At 37.1% G+C, this 18763-nt stretch overlaps 1 protein-coding gene across 2 annotated transcripts in view; it reads left to right on the top strand.

The window, feature by feature from the left end:
* The window catches only part of LOC132559243 (uncharacterized), a 32320-nt gene that overhangs the window by 6650 nt on the left and 6907 nt on the right, over positions 1-18763 (top strand). For both annotated transcript variants that reach the window (XM_060223860.1, XM_060223859.1), the window contains exons 2-5: positions 13055-13605; positions 17320-17528; positions 17874-18039; positions 18351-18577. In XM_060223860.1, the coding sequence (XP_060079843.1) occupies positions 13065-13605; positions 17320-17528; positions 17874-18039; positions 18351-18577 (1143 nt within the window). In that variant the 5' untranslated portion in view covers positions 13055-13064. The remainder of the gene's footprint in view (positions 1-13054; positions 13606-17319; positions 17529-17873; positions 18040-18350; positions 18578-18763) is intronic.

The following is an 18763-nucleotide window of genomic DNA, read 5'->3' as shown; positions in this document are numbered from 1 at the left end:
AATGTATATCATTTGGGTGATTTTTAGCGTAAGAGTAGGGGTGCAGTGCTTGTTGATATGGAGATATTTGAATTTTTTAAGCATAATCAATCATTAATGTTCTGACCACATCATTGTCATCTTTGTTTTTCTTGACACATGTTTAGTATTCCACACAAACAAACACATAATATATTCAATAGATCGAGTAAACTACATACTTAATAAGATTCCAAATTTTCAGTTTGTGTAACGTAACGATAGCACAGCGGTAAGCTCTTCGCTCTCGTCTCCAAAGGTGCTTGGATCGAAACCTCATTTGGGATATTTTTTTTCAACTGAAAAGGGAAATTACATGATATCGAAACTTTCACGACATTGTTTCTATTTTGTTTCGTTAGAGGTCATTAGAAATAATGAAACAATTAAATCGTTGATTGTTTGAGCGTTGAAATTTAATCTTAACATAAATATTTAATTCTCAAATGGTTTCCAATCACTAGAACTTCAGGTTATCTCTTAAGCGTGCAAAATTCTTTTTCTCATCAACAACAAAAAAGTGGTATGACATAGATATTTCTATAAGGAATTCTCATTCTCTCGATACATTTAAATCAATTATCAGTAAGACAGAAATAATACATGACAAATGCTTTTAGGTTTGGGATTTACGTAATTTAAACATACTTCATTTCCGTTTGAGAAATCCTGCCAGATCTCTTGATTACGCATTTTCAGAGCAAAAGGTAATACAGCTGAATGTAGATGCAGCAACCCATGTGGAGACTTTTATTACTATTTTGATGTTTGTCCCCCATACATTCATAATCGAAATCTATTAATAAGACAGTTACAATCTCTCTTTGAGAATTTAATTAGATTTACTCATATATGGCAATAAGAAATTAAGCAAAGATGACATCTCTTAATTGCAAAAAAGTAAAATAGGGATTTGATTGAATGTGATTCTCTCTCTCTTTGCTTAACCACTAGACGTATTATAAATAATTTCAGCTTCAACAGTTCCTGCAACTGTAAAAGCACGAGCATTTTAAAAGCCATGATATGTGACGATATTGTATCTAATTTATTGAAAGGTGCTATTCACGCACATGTCTTCTCTACAATACTCTAAATCCCCATGTGGCTACGATGCTGTGCTAGTCGTTGATTCCTACTTAATATTGCCTTCAGTATTCCCTTTGTTAATAATATGTTTTATTGTTTCACAAGGATTAGATCTTATGTTATCCGGTCGTAAGCATTAACCTTTACACCTAATGGTTATAATTCCGAGATAACAGCTATGTCGGACATAATTCGTCATTCAACACAACAGCTGAAGCAGGAATGAAGAGTCCGTGTGGATTCGTTTTGTCACGCAAATGACTCCCGCCCACCTTCGATCGATGATCCAGCACGCTTTCCTTACTGGAAACTCCACACGCCAATGTTTGCCGATAATGTCAATACCCAACTCTCGTCATTCAACATCGGTGCCGAGACTTCACCTGGTAACAAAACAAACGCTTGCATGATAAGGATTAGGAATTTTGACTGAAATAGTGTGCAGAACATCAGTCGTGTTAAAAATATCCTCAGCAGATATAGATGGATTTATAAGGATACCGGCGTTAGTAGGTAAGTATGGAGACGATACTACCGTAGTACATGTAAGATAGGTTATGCAGTCTTTATAACGTTATTTGCGGGAGATATCTATCGACCGCCACCCAATCAATATCTCTCACGGTAATATTGGAAGTATTCTGTCCGCCACTGAGACGAAATCAAGGCTATTGGTCAATGTTTATACGGTATCAAATAATGCAAGCCTTTTTCTGTGATATTCTACCTTTTTTATTCGCACAGATCACATAACAATGCCTGGTATTTATTTCTACAAGCCCATTGTGCCTCAGAACTTGTAGCATTGTATTTCAATACAACTTGTGTGTATTTAAGTTGTTTTTTTTTTTAAATATTTAATTGTAAGTATAGTACGTCTTTATTTGTTTTCGTTGATATTGACTGTGTCACGCGCTACAACGATGATAAATTTCCAGAATACTTATCTCTAACGCAACTTTATGGTCGTCTTATTTGTAGTATCACAAATGTGATTCTGAAATTCCACATCGCGTTATACACATCTCATTGGCGTGGTAGGACCTTTATATCGAGACCAGGACGTAAAATATTTGATGTAATTCATTATTACCCGTACTTCATACAGAACTGTGGATACGATATCCCTTTTTTCTACCATTAAAAACTAGAAAAAACTGCTAAATTTTACTAACAGCTCGCGCGTCTTCCTGGAAATCAATATGCGGGGACAACGAGGCGGGTGGTTGGTTATTCGTACAAACGACGCGTGGAAGAGAGACTACAAACGATCTGCTGCCCCATCCCGCATTGAAGACATCTTCTTTCTATCCTGCCTGTTCTTTCGTTCTGTGCTTTATTTTCCACCCGTGAGGTCCCATATGACACTCGTAACTTTATGATACTGACTGTTGCGACAACGTTAAACCCCATTAGACAACAAACCAGGTGTTGTTTTTGTAGAGAGACGGATACACATGGAATATACCTTATATGTAACTTAAATGGAGGTTTCTGTTTCGGTCCCTTGGATGTATCCACCATGATACATAAGATATACAATAAACGGTACGAAATAACTGGCCAGAGTAAAACGCCTGTAATATAAGCCTCCGATAGGACGTTAAACAATATAAAACCCAAACCAACTACTGCTGACTATTATCCGGAGCAACTCCGATCGTATTGATTGTATTTAGCTAGCGGCAAACCAACTACATATTAAATTCAAATACAGACCTACATGTTGCAGTCGTCAGATACTGGCCGCAGGGCATTGCTTCTTCTCCGGAAATTTCTGGTTTTCCTCCGCCACCTAAACCTGCCTCCACTGAATCCTGGCTCGTCCATAAATAGCCATGGCTGTTGATAGGACGTAAAGCTACAATAATCTAAATAAGTAGAGGCCATTCAACAGAATTTTGTTGTAGCAGTTATTTTATGACTTTTAACTGTTTACTTAAAAGGTTCTCGACCCAAAATTGTTATTTGTTATGAATTGTGTGTGGCCAAGAAACAAATTAATTGAAGTATTACACGAAAACAGGAATATCGGTCGATTAAAAAAATGGACGTTAGGCTGTTTGTATTTAAGGTTAACTGTTTAGTGATTCAACGGTAACGATAGTAAAGTTAACAAGCCGTTGCATTTTATGTTTGAATACAGATAAAAGGGACTTCAAATCCGTATATTGAAATCGATTTAAATTGTGTAGCGTTTTCTTTAGAATGAGCTTTCATAGCAAAGGATTCCGAAAGCACAGAAAACAAGAACATGCCGTATTTTAGAAATATGATCAGATTTATGTTGTTTACTAGAAAGATTTGAAAATCACTTTTTCCTAATTTCGGAACGCAAAGAATGCGCCGTTGGAAGTCGCTGGAAATGGTTTTGATTTATTTCCAATAATATTCTATTGAATCCTACTGTATATTTGATCCATATGACACTCAAACATTCGCTTGATAAGGATTAGTTTTACAGCCAGAAGCGTTAGTTAGAGCGCGAGAGGATCGATACCGCCAAGCCGAATTCACATATATAACTACTTGATACATATCTTCTTGACATATAAAAACACACCTCCATAGCTGATACATATCTCCCTGATACATAAACACAAACACGTCCATAGCTGATACATATCTCCCTAATATATAAACACACACGTCCATAGCTGATACATATCTCCCTAACATATAAACACACACGTCCATAGCTGATACGTATCTCCCTAACATACAAACACACACGTCCATAGCTGATACATATCTCCCTAACATATAAACACACACGTCCATAGCTGATACATATCTCCCTAACATATAAACACACACGTCCATAGCTGATACATATCTCTCTAACATATAAACACACACGTCCATAGCTGATACGTATCTCCCTGAATATCTCCCTAACACACACGTCCAACACGTCCATATAGCTGATACTGATACATATCTCCCTAATATATAAACACACACGTCCATAGCTGATACATATCTCCCTAACATATAAACACACACGTCCATAGCTGATACGTATCTCCCTAATATATAAACACAAACACGTCCATAGCTGATACATATCTCCCTAACATATAAACACACACGTCCATAGCTGGTACATACCTCTCTAATATATAAACATACACACGTCCATAGCTGATACATATCTCCCTAACATATAAACACACACGTCCATAGCTGATACATATCTCCCTAATATATAAACACACACGTCCATAGCTGATACGTATCTCCCTGATACATAAACACAAACACGTCCATAGCTGATACATATCTCCCTAATATATAAACACACACGTCCATAGCTGATACGTATCTCCCTAATATATAAACACACACGTCCATAGCTGATACATAAACACAAACACACACGTCCATAGTCCATAGCTGGTACATACCTCTCTAATATATAAACACACACGTCCATAGCTGATACATATCTCCCTAACTTATAAACACACACGTCCATAGCTGATACATATCTCCCTAACATATAAACACACACGTCCATAGCTGGTACATATCTCCCTAACATATAAACACACACGTCCATAGCTGATACGTATCTCCCTAACATATAAACACACACGTCCATAGCTGATACATATCTCCCTAACTTATAAACACACACGTCCATAGCTGATACATATCTCCCTAACATATAAACACACACGTCCATAGCTGATACATATCTCCCTAACATATAAACACACACGTCCATAGCTGATACATATCTCCCTAATATATAAACACTCACGTATATAGCTGATACATATCTCCCTGACATATAAACACACACGTCCATAGCTAATACGTATCTCCCTGACATATAAACACACACGTCCATAGCCGAAACGTATCTCCCTAATATATAATCACACATGTCCATAGCTGATACGTATCTCCCTAATATATAAACACACACGTCCATAGCTGATACATATCTCCCTAATATATAAACACACACGTCCATAGCTGATACATATCTCCCTAATATATAAACACTCACGTCTATAGCTGATACATATCTCCCTGACATATAAACACACACGTACATAGCTGATACATATCTCCCTAATATATAAACACACACGTCCATAGCTGATACGTATCTCCCTAACATATAAACACACACGTCCATAGCTGATACATATCTCCCTAACATATAAACACACACGTCCATAGCTGATACGTATCTCCCTAACATATAAACACAAACACGTCCATAGCTGATACGTATCTCCCTAACATATAAACACGCTTGGTAACTGTATCTAGTCAGATGTCTCAGCAGTACTGTATTTTCATGGGAGAGGGTTATGGGAACGTTCTTGTGACTTGGATTATGCTTTCTTGTTTCGTGATTCTGATAAGTCCGTGTCTATTAAAGAGATCAGTTATTATATATCTGGTTGTAATTTCTCAGCGGAAGCATGCGCTGTAACAGCTCGTAAGAGACAGCGGGTCAAGAAAAGTCTGGTCGTACAACAGACATCGCTCACGAGACAATAATTACAGGAAGTCCGTAACGACTTAACTATAATTAAATCACCTCCTATGTTAGGTCGCTCTCTACCACCTCTTTAATTATCACTGTAGACAAAAAGAACATGGATTATCACATGTTAAATATAGATAAAACTGGATTAGCCCCCATAGAAAAAAAAGAAAAAAAATCAGATTCAAGCGATATTTTAGTGAGCGTCCTTTGCGTGCAGTCTTTGTCGTTCTATAGAATGGAATCGATACCACTTAGTGTACATAAATGGAGCAGATTGTTTCAGCGGTTTTGTTGGAGTCGGAGAAATATCTATTCAGATCAGGGGATCTTAGGTAACGTTGAATGACCTCTCCAAGCACTATACATGTTATGTTTAATGACGAAGAGCTTTTACAGTGGAGGTATTACTGATCACTTGTATTTCTCAATAAAAGCAACATTGAGTCTGTTCCAGGAATACGATATGGTGATAATAAATCACACTCTATATTCTAAAGCCAATTTCCATCCATTTTTCCAATATAGAAATGAGTAATACGAAGGACAATGCAAATAAGTGGTCTGTTCCCGGAGTACGAGATAGTGAGAATAATTTACACTCTATATTCTAAAGCCAGTCTACATATATTTTGTAGAAATGAGTAATATACTTTGCGTACAAGAGCGGACAGCTTTGACTAATTGTCACTTATGCGAAAAGTTGACATCACTTAATCGAACTGGCCAAACTTGACATGAAGTTCTTGCCGGAGAGGAAGACGCTTTATCTTCCGGTACATTTAGTACATTTACAGAGAGTCTCTTTATTCATGTTTTGTTTATATTTTCAAACAGTTCATCCTGTTGATATGTAGGTGTTTTCTTCGTTGGTTTTCGTAAACATTAAACAACATATCGTATTGTTAGCTCACATGTACCGAAGGACCAAACGAGCTTATGCCGTGGCTGGGCGTCCGTCGTTCGTCCGTCGTTCGTCCGTCAGACGTCCGGCGTCAACTATTTTCCTCTTTAAACAACTTCTCAATGATCAATGGACCAAATATTTTGACATCTGGCTAGTATGTTTCTGTGATGAAGCCCGACAAAGTTTGCAAAAAGAATTACCTTGATCTGTATTCAAGGTCACAAAGGCCAAATTTGTTAAAATCTTTATATAACTTCTTTTAATCAATCGATGCAAAAGCATCGTATTTGGTTAATAGGTTTCTAGGATGAATCCTGATAAAACTTGCGAAAAGAAATGATAACATCTTCTGACTAACCAAAAGGCGCAGAAGCACGGTTTTTGGTCACAGATTTCTAGGATGAAGCGAAAAGAAATGACCTTGACCCTGAATCGATGTCACAGGGGTCATCGAATTTGTTAAATCCTTAAAAACAATTTCTTTTTACAAACCAAAAGGCGAATAAGCATGGTAGTTGGCTGTCAGGTTCATAGAATATAACCCCACAAAGTTTGCGGAAGGAAATGACCTTGACCCATATTGAAGGTCAAAGGAATCGAATTTATTGAAACACGTAAAAGATTTCTACTGGTAAACCGAAAGTCTGGGGAACCATGATATTTGGTTGAACGGTGTTTCTAGGTCAAAGCCCAAAAATATTTCGAGGAAAAACAAAATCTGGCATTTACGTAAAATCCAGATCATAACTCTCACTGTTCAGAGGAGAAAAATAGAATCTCTTGTTGTTGAAACTTGTTAAAATTGATTGGATGTACCCACATTGAATGCTTATTGTGTATATGTCAACATATTTGTGATATGGACACCGATTATATATTGTTGATGAACATTGTATACCAGGTGGGCAATGCAGGCCCATTGGACATCTTGTTTACTTATTAAACTTTGTTATTATGGGCAATATTTTTTTCATATAAAAGATGCCTACTTAAATGAGGTCAATTACAGGGCCTTTTCAGCGCTGAATTGTCATTTGGCTTTTCTCATTCATTTTATGGGCTAGGTTGGCCAGGTGTTGAAGGTTTCAGTGAGTCTTTATCGCTAGCCCCCAACCTCTGGGCCGTAGATTTGAAATCTACGTGGCGCATTCGCTCGGTACTGGCCGCAGGTTGGTGATTTTTCTCCTGGAACTCCGACGTTCCTTCATCCAAACCTGGTACATTTTAAAATAATCCTGGCTGTTGACAGGACGTAAATAAACGATCAACTAAGCCAATAATTCTTTTCAGCATCAGAGTAAAAAAAAATATGATTTCTTATAAATAATAATCATCTCATTCAATATCATTTTATAAAAAAAAGACCATTGGTATTTCATTATATCTTATAAAACAAACCCATCAGTGTTACTGAGATAGATTTGATAAACAGTAGCACATCCTATAGACAAGTTATCTCTCGCTATAGAAATACAGATGTGGGATCGCACAACGTTACACGATGTGCGACGTGCGCATGATGTATGCACGATGTTCGCACGATAGGAAAGTTGGACGAAATAGCTATCGCATATTTTTGCGCACGTGGTGCGATTCTACGACTGCGTCAATCCAAACTGCACGAAACAAAAGTAGAAAAGGATAGACAAAGCCTGATGGGAAGGTGTACAAACCCGCCAGTAGTTCTAATAATATTTAGCGTTGAATTAAACCAATAGCATTGCTGTTGAACCCCACAGGGATGAAAACTTCATTGTACAGTATGTAATGTTGAATATGGATTGAATGTTAAGTCTTTAGGTTCAAATTCATGATTTAACCTTGAATTCAAACGCATGTCACCATCGACGTCGGATAGATTTTACGTAATTGGGATAAAATGCACATACTTATTGATTTAACGATGCGATCAATGTTTCCGATTATCAGTGCTTGGTAAAGGACAAAACCCGACATTCTGTCAGGAGCGTCACTTTGTCATTAACTACAGATCCGCGAGATTGGATGTAGGGACGATAATGACGAGTTTCAAAATCACTCAGGCAATAATTGAAAAACGTTTGTACAAGTAATGAGTTGTAATCAAAGTTAGCCTCTGTCGTCGGTGTCAGGAAATAATCTGTTTGTCTTTGTCCGTCTGTCTGTGTCTCGGTCTGTTTGTCTCTGTCTCTCTGCCTGTCCCACTCTTTCTGCCTCTGTGTTTGTCTGCCTTACTCTCTCTGTATCGTTGTCTCTCCCCCCTTAATCTCTCTCCACCCCTCCCCCCTCTCTCTCTCTCTCTCTCTCTCTCTCTCTCTCTCTCTCTCTCTCTCTCTCTCTCTCTCTCTCTCTCTCTCTCTCTCTCTCTCTCTCTCTCTCTCTCTCTCTCTCTCATGGTGTAAATGTGCATGTGGTCGTAAATAGATAATTCATCTACATATTTCAAACATGTAATCTTCGCTGACATGGTTTAGTGTAAAGGACAACTATTGGTATACGATAGACACAATATATAGCTGCCATAGAGATACAGGTATTGGAAAGCAAAACCAAACAAACAAACAAAATGAAAACTGAATAATCGTTAGTGAAAAATATCAATGAAAATGCCCTTTTTAGGAATATCTAGTTTCCACGAGCTAAATGCACATTTTAGACAAAATCGAACATAATTTTCGATAGTGAAAAAATTGTTATCATCTTCCTCGTTATGGCACCAAGCAGAGCCTTTGCACGTGAAAACAGATGAATTAATAAGAAATTCTCTTTAGCAGAGCCGATAGGAAGCAGATTTTATGTTTCCAGAGAAACACAATGATAAATGAAGTTGTAAGTGTAATCGCCGAGTTGACATTTCCGATGTTGTTTTAGAAATTATTCAACAAATGCCAACTGGGACAGCTCAGAGAATAGTGCACGGCTTTGTAACGTGTCATATCCCGTGGGACAGGGAGATTTGAAATAAGTCTTGATGTGGGCGGGAAATCAATACACGTAAATCACAAATTACTGAACAGTATATTGCAAATGATAAGCTTCATGGAAAACATTACTGTTTAAAAAAGAATTATGTATACGTAGCAATATATATTCTATCTACATTCTTTATTTCACAATAGAAGCAATACTATACGTTATTTCCGTGTCAGCGATGTGTTGCTTTATCTGGTATAATGTCCTTGACTTCCGATTCTGCTGGATGTATATGATGGAGGTCAACAATACATTTCTTGTTATTTAAAGACAAGACGCCATTAATATATCTGAAATTAAAATCAAACGACTTTTCAAGGTCTTTGTGACCTAATTTGATAAACACTTCAATCTATTGAACCTCGTATGAAAACAGAAACAAGGCAGCCAACAGCGGGACACAGTTAATTCTCATAGGTATGTCAGCAATATGGTGGAAGATCTTACCATCAAACTCGAGTAAGATTTTGTCACCCATTTCTCCTTTGATGTGGACGTTTTCTGGACATACGCTTCAGTATAGTACACAACCATATATTTATTCCGCCGGTCATCTTACTAGGAGAAGAAAGCCCTCATAACAAGAGACCGAAGGCATGCCTTCAGTGTAGAATGGGGGATGGTGGTGTACAAAGTGGAAGAATAAAATAGTCTTACCGAAGTAATGCTTTTTAGAAGAGGCTATTGAAGATTGGCCAAAAGCTCTAAATTTTGGACGCCTTATCTCCAGACACAATAACAATAACCTTTCATGTAAATCTGGAAGTGTGAACTTAACATCAGGATCGAGGAAATCTGATCTGTATTCTGTTTTTACTTTAGATTTTAAGCTTCAAAATCGTTTACGAATAATGGACCTATTGGACTTAAACTACTCAGAATGTTAACACAGCATGTTCTCATTTCACCCACTCTCTAATTAATTTAATTCCATTTAATGGATGAAGTTTCACAATATGTAGGAGCCTTCAGCAGCGTTGTGAAAACAATCACATCCGGTACAGCATAGTGAAAATAATCACAGCCGGTACAGCACAGTGAAAATAATCACAGCCGGTAAAGCATAGTGAAAATAATCACATCCGGTACAGCATAGTGAAAATAATCACAGCCGGTAAAGCATAGTGAAAATAATCACATCCGGTACAGCATAGTGAAAATAATCACAGCCGGTACAGCACAGTGAAAATAATCACATCCGGTACAGCATAGTGAAAATAATCACATCCGGTACAGCATAGTGAAAATAATCACATCCGGTAAAGCATAGTGAAAATAATCACAGCCGGTACAGCATAGTAAAAATAATCACAGCCGGTACAACTTAGTGAAAAAAACCACAACCGGTACAGCATAGTGAAAATAACCACAACCGGTACAAGTTAGTGAAAATAATCACATCCGGTACAGCACAGTGAAAATAATCACAGCCGGTACAACTTAGTGAAAAAAACCACAACCGGTACAGCATAGTGAAAATAATCACATCCGGTACAGCATAGTAAAAATAATCACAGCCGGTACAACTTAGTGAAAAAAACCACAACCGGTACAGCATAGTGAAAATAATCACATCCGGTACAGCATAGTAAAAATAATCACAGCCGGTACAACTTAGTGAAAATAATCACATCCGGTACAGCATAGTAAAAATAATCACAGCCGGTACAACTTAGTGAAAAAAACCACAACCGGTACAGCATAGTGAAAATAATCACATCCGGTACAGCATAGTAAAAATAATCACAGCCGGTACAACTTAGTGAAAATAATCACAGCCGGTACAGCACAGTGAAAAAAATCACAGCCGGTACAGCATAGTGAAAATAACCACAACCGGTACAACTTAGTGAAAATAATCACAGCCGGTACAGCACAGTGAAAATGATCACAGCCGGTACAGCACAGTGCAGCATAGTGAAGCATTTTTTTCTATCTGTACATCTTGATCTTATAAAAGTGATTGATGACATTCTCATTGATAATGTATAAAATTTACTGCAAACGTTTATGTTCTAGCGGTAGACAAATTTTAGCGATTTTCGTATAGTCGTTGTCTTTAACTATGAATGCGCTGATTCTTTTTTCTATATGGCGTTCATATACCTGTTAATGTGATGTGCTACTTCAGCAATTGCGTTTATATGTCAACAAATGATTATACGCTAATATTTGCTTGTGCCTTATTGAATACGTTTGTACAACAATGTAAAAGCTATCAATCTTTCAGGAGCTTTATTTTCGATAGTTTCGTGGACCCTATTAATCCACGAAGTTATAATGTCCCCGAACTGTTGAAATATACATAGGTTGTTGATTCATTGAACCATAAAATAAAGTGTCAACAAAAAAATGATAAAAAAAGAAAGCAAATTATAACCGGAAAAATTTCGCCCCACGAATATATAAGATTTTACATTATACAATGTAGTCTTTGATCGGTACATTCGAGTCGACATCAGAGCCATTGTAATATAAATGTAACTATTTATAAACATTTTCTAATTTATTGAGATAGTGTTGGACGAACAGTACAAAAGGCATTAAAGTGTATAATACCTTTCAATGCAAATTTGCAATTAGTCAGGTTTATTTCAAATATTGAGATAGATCTCAACATACAGTTATTTCGTACTTATACGGCTCGTCATTGATTCTCGGGTAAAGTTTTCAGAGCGAGCTAACGATATAAAAACTAGCAGCAATGAATTTACCTATCATAGCATTACCTCTAATAGGGTTGGACATGATCTGTTTTACAAATAGTATACGTTAGTCATCAAAATGACGTCACAGTCAAATTACTTACCCCGACTAAGATAAGTAAATTATATAGCAATTCTAGCCTTCATTAAAAGTGATTTTTACCTCGACGTTTGGCCTCGCGTATCACTTTTTGTTGGATAGTAAAACTTTGTGTTATCCTAATATAACGACAATAGTCGTTTTAGTGGCACGACATTCACAGAACAACGCCTACAACCTAGGTGTTTTTGCTCGCGGTATGTTTATAACCGTGCTTTGAAATATTCCCTTGTTTCCCATTAATGATATCTAAACGTATTGTGCCACACGCTGCTTTTATCTCATACATGTCTGCAATGTTGTTTGTTTCTAATTTAATTGAAAAAACTCCATGTCAGAGAAATCCCCTGGTAGTGATTTCGGATCCAGCTTATTATTAGACTGGAGGAGTTTTAACAGATTATGTATGTTCGCCGTCCGTATGATCACCACCATCAGAGAAAGGGCTAAGTATACGGTAACAGCAAGAAAATACCAAAATGTGGACGGACTCATCATTAAAACTCAAAATTAATAAAACTAGGGCAAAATATGAATAAAAGAAAGATTTATACGGAGACTCCTGAAAAAGCTGTGTTCCGGAAGAGAACGCGTCCTCCGCTTCATTGTCGACATCCCCTTAATTAATATTGATTTTAAAAGTACCATAAGTTGAAGCCTTCGTCTTCTAAGCTACTTAGCACTCCTAGATCTAATATTACAGACAACAGATACCAAGTTATGATGTATGTGAAAAAAAGGAGCAGTTGAAATATACAATTTCTGCTTCATTTCAGGTCGTTCTAAATGGAGGAGACAAGAGTGATTTTCAGCAAGAAAGGTTTAAAACGTAACGGCTACACAACACACGATGACGTAGACAGCAATTATCATGACGTAGATAACAATTATGAGGACTGGGAACGCGAGTATTACTCGGATGAAGATGATGTATTTATGGAAGGGCCGAAGATGGACAAAGTATCTGCGTCAAAACCACTCATGCATCCTCGACAAAGGCCAAAGGTCAAAAGCAGAACGCCGAACTGTCGATGTCGCAAACAGTTAAAAACCATCACGTGTTTTTTAGTTATAGTGCTATCTCTAGGGTCATTAATGACAATGATAATATATTTATACAACAAACATCCGGAAAAAACGAAAGACAAGAATGGACCGGATATAGAATCTCAATCATCAAATATACCGGAAGTAGTTGGCTGTGATTCTTTAAGTGTGGAAGATGTTTGGGTAATGGGGTTTCCTAAATTGATAACAGAGTCTGCCTTCCGCTTAGTAGACGTCAACCAGGACGGGGTTCTTGATATCATCTTGGGATTTGGTACAGGTAAATATATGAACTCCTCACAACTTATTATACCCTCCGTACAGGTAAATATACACTCTACACCAGTAATTATACCCTCCGTACAGGCAAATATACACTCCACACAAGTAATTATACCCTCCATACAGGTAAATATTCACTACAGACAAGCAATTATACCCTCCGTACAGGTAAATATACACTACAGACAAGTAATTATACCCTCCGTACAGGTAAATATACACTACAGACAAGTAATTATACCGTCCGTACAGGTAAATATACACTCCACACAAGTAATTATACCGTCCATACAGGTAAATATACACTACAGACAAGCAATTATACCCTCCGTACAGGTAAATATACACTACAGACAAGTAATTATACCGTCCGTACAGGTAAATATACACTACAGACAAGTAATTATACCGTCCGTACAGGTAAATATACACTCCACACAAGTAATTATACCGTCCGTACAGGTAAATATAACTACAGACAAGTAATTATACCCTCCGTACAGGTAAATATACACTCCACACAAGTAATTATACCCTCCGTACAGGTAAATATACACTACAGACAAGTAATTATACCTTCCGTACAGGTAAATATATACTACAGACAAGTAATTATACCGTCCGTACAGGTAAATATACACTCCACACAAGTAATTATACCGTCCGTACAGGTAAATATACACTACAGACAAGTAATTATACCCTCCGTGCAGGTAAATATACACTCCACACAAGTAATTATACCCTCCGTACAGGTAAATATACACTACAGACAAGTAATTATACCGTCCGTACAGGTAAATATACACTACAGACAAGTAATTATACCGTCCGTACAGGTAAATATACACTCCACACAAGTAATTATACCCTCCGTACAGGTAAATATACACTACAGACAAGTAATTATACCCTCCGTACAGGTAAATATACACTACAGACAAGTAATTATACCGTCCGTACAGGTAAATATACACTACAGACATGTAATTATACCGTCCGTACAGGTAAATATACACTACAGACAAGTAATTATACCGTCCGTACAGGTAAATATACACTCCACACAAGTAATTATACCCTCCGTACAGGTAAATATACACTACAGACAAGTAATTATACCCTCCGTACAGGTAAATATACACTACAGACAAGTAATTATACCCTCCGTACAGGTAAATATACACTCCAAACAAGTAATTATACCCTCCATACAGGTAAATATACACTACAGACAAGTAATTATACCCTCCGTACAGGTAAATATACACTACAGACAAGTAATTATACCGTCCGTACAGGTAAATATACACTCCACACAAGTAATTATACCGTCCGTACAGGTAAATATACACTACAGACAAGTAATTATACCCTCCGTACAGGTAAATATACACTCCACACAAGTAATTATACCGTCCGTACAGGTAAATATACACTACAGACAAGTAATTATACCGTCCGTACAGGTAAATATACACTACAGACAAGTAATTATACCGTCCGTACAGGTAAATATACACTCCACACAAGTAATTATACCCTCCGTACAGGTAAATATACACTACAGACAAGTAATTATACCCTCCGTACAGGTAAATATACACTCCACACAAGTAATTATACCGTCCGTACAGGTAAATATACACTACAGACATGTAATTATACCGTCCGTACAGGTAAATATACACTACAGACAAGTAATTATACCCTCCGTACAGGTATATATACACTACAGACAAGTAATTATACCCTCCGTACAGGTAAATATACACTCCACACAAGTAATTATACCCTCCGTACAGGTAAATATACACTACAGACAAGTAATTATACCCTCCGTACAGGTAAATATACACTACAGACAAGTAATTATACCCTCCGTACAGGTAAATATACACTCCACACAAGTAATTATACCCTCCGTACAGGTAAATATACACTACAGACAAGTAATTATACCCTCCGTACAGGTAAATATACACTACAGACAAGTAATTATACCCTCCGTACAGGTAAATATACACTACAGACAAGTAATTATACCCTCCGTACAGGTAAATATACACTCCACACAAGTAATTATACCCTCCGTACAGGTAAATATACACTACAGACAAGTAATTATACCGTCCGTACAGGTAAATATACACTACACATAAGTAATTATACCGTCCGTACAGGTAAATATACACTACAGACAAGTAATTATACCCTCCGTACAGGTAAATATACACTCCACACAAGTAATTATACCCTCCGTACAGGTAAATATACACTCCACACAAGTAATTATACCCTCCGTACAGGTAAATATACACTACAGACAAGTAATTATACCCTCCGTACAGGTAAATATACACTACAGACAAGTAATTATACCCTCCGTACAGGTAAATATACACTACAGACAAGTAATTATACCGTCCGTACAGGTAAATATACACTACAGACAAGTAATTATACCCTCCGTACAGGTAAATATACACTCTACAGAAGTAATTATACCCTCCGTACAGGTAAATATACACTCCACACAAGTAATTATACCCTCCGTACAGGTAAATATACACTACAGACAAGTAATTATACCGTCCGTACAGGTAAATATACACTACACATAAGTAATTATACCGTCCGTACAGGTAAATATACACTACAGACAAGTAATTATACCCTCCGTACAGGTAAATATACACTCCACACAAGTAATTATACCCTCCGTACAGGTAAATATACACTCCACACAAGTAATTATACCCTCCGTACAGGTAAATATACACTACAGACAAGTAATTATACCCTCCGTACAGGTAAATATACACTACAGACAAGTAATTATACCCTCCGTACAGGTAAATATACACTACAGACAAGTAATTATACCCTCCGTACAGGTAAATATACACTCTACAGAAGTAATTATACCCTCCGTACAGGTAAATATATACGACGGACAAGTTATTATACTCTCAAATTCAGACGGATTTGCTTTCCAGACAGGTAGATTTACTCCACGTACAGGTAAATACTGTATAATCTCCGGACAGGTAAATCTCTACAGGTAATTAGTTATGTCCGTAAAGTTTAATATACTTATGGAATAGGTATTCTCTCATTTCGTCTAAGATAAGTAAACAAATTGCCCTGACAGATAGTAAACCTACCAACCCAAACCCCACTCCTTCGCCCTTGTGCAAATAATATTATCTCCACACCTTCAATATTCTAAATGTTTTAAATCCCACATGTGAAAATATATTGACCAATTGTGTGGTTCTGAATTTCAATATCCCAAATGCAGTGTTAATTTGATTCATCGCATTGAATGCGTTCATGAAATAGTCTTAGTTTAAAATTGAACATTCAGACAAAAACACGTCAATCAAAGTTTATTTCCCGAAGAAAGTACAAACATTCTGAAACCTTTTAACAATGAAATGCCGGAATATCACAAATTATCCCCTAAGTAACGTATGTCATATTCCGGGGTTCGCGTGGTTCAGATATTTGTAGTTTAGTAATACATATCGACCTCCACGCGCCGATTCCGTATCCAGAACAGGGAAAATCATGACATATGCTATGTTTTGTTTCTGAACATTTCAATTTACATTGTGTATTTGCGCCAAATGAAAAATTTGACGAAAACTCGGTATCAAGGATTTGTAAGACAGTTAATTTACCTGTGTTTTTGATATTTCTATTACAGGAGCAGATGGCTACTATCTTCCGGACATTGTCTGTGATATATATTTCAATGGAACGCATCCATGTTTTGGTGGATTGATGGCACTTGAGGGCGCGACTGGTCGTGAACTTTGGCGCCATTATTCGCCGCACGAGTTCTTTGGCGTGAATTGTAATGCTGATTTGAACAAAGATGGCGTTCTCGATTGTCTGGCTGGGGGTCGTGCAAATGTATGTACTGTCACATTATCTGTTTAAGCTGAATTATATACATTTTAAGAGATTGATATACTTTCTATGTATAAGGATGCCTAACACTCATTAAGATAATATTGTAATAATGTTTTAAGCCAAGCCTTCGTCGTATAAAATACACACATGATGTACACATTGAATCCTACGTTGTAATTATAGTGTACACAATACATGCTAATTAAGATCTCTGATTTAAAGTCAAAAATATATTTATAGAGCCCTCTTAGTGTTTGTCCATAGTTCAAATTACAACTCATACCTATAAAAGCACACTTCATTAAGTCAAGGGAGATAACTCTCACTATAATTCACACAAACCAGGCTTTCCAGGCTGTAAGTGGCCGGGACGGCTCGTTGTTGTGGAATTTTGACTATGGTAAGGAAGATATCATGAACCTGTACACTCCTCAAATAATTCGAGACCTCGATGGAGATGGAACAGCGGATATACTAACCATGCACGGAGGCGATCCGTTACAAGAACCAGGCAAGTGCGCATGTCACTAAAAACCATTGCCGTTAGTACCCTGTTATACTACACGGTCGATCAACCAATGAAATAATCCAACAGACGATCTTATAGGACAGTCTTATATTTAAAGATACCGACGATAATGTTATAATATCCTCTAACCAAATCAATATATCTTACAAAGACGTAAAGCTGTACACTTTTTGATAGTTGCTGATTAATTTAATACACAATTTTCTGTCATTTACATCAATACGACAAAAATGTTTTATTATTTCGTTAACAAACACGAAACGAATATTTCAGTATATCTTCGATCGTTACAGGTAGCAAGTACAGACTATCGGCGCGGATTATATTATTCAGCGGAAGGACGGGACAAATAATAAAGAAAATTGGCGTGCCTGATTACCGTGAGTCGTATTATTCCCCGCAGCTGTACACGATGTCTGATGGTACAGACATTGTTCTGTTCGGGACTGGGGGCGAGACACACCCGGGTAGTTTGTGGAGCATCACGCTTGACAAACTGTATCGTGGAGAAATTAAAAGTGTGAGTAATATAAAAAAAATGTTGAAGTGAAGTTGTAATAACACAACACAAAAATGTCTTGTTTCTGAAGACCTACATCTGTATCGGCTAAACACATGTATCCATTTTATGCAGTTTAGACAGTAAGTCTTTTCCTGACGCCCTGGTACATCTAGCTGAAGTTAGCTGAAGGGGGTTGGGGGTGAG

The sequence above is a fragment of the Ylistrum balloti genome, unplaced genomic scaffold (genome assembly GCF_031769215.1).
Source record: "Ylistrum balloti isolate Yb309-2 unplaced genomic scaffold, AGI_CSIRO_Ybal_v1 Utg370882, whole genome shotgun sequence".
Taxonomy (NCBI): domain Eukaryota; kingdom Metazoa; phylum Mollusca; class Bivalvia; order Pectinida; family Pectinidae; genus Ylistrum; species Ylistrum balloti.
Note: the sequence above shows the minus strand (reverse complement) of the source record. Positions and strands in the feature narration are given on the sequence as shown.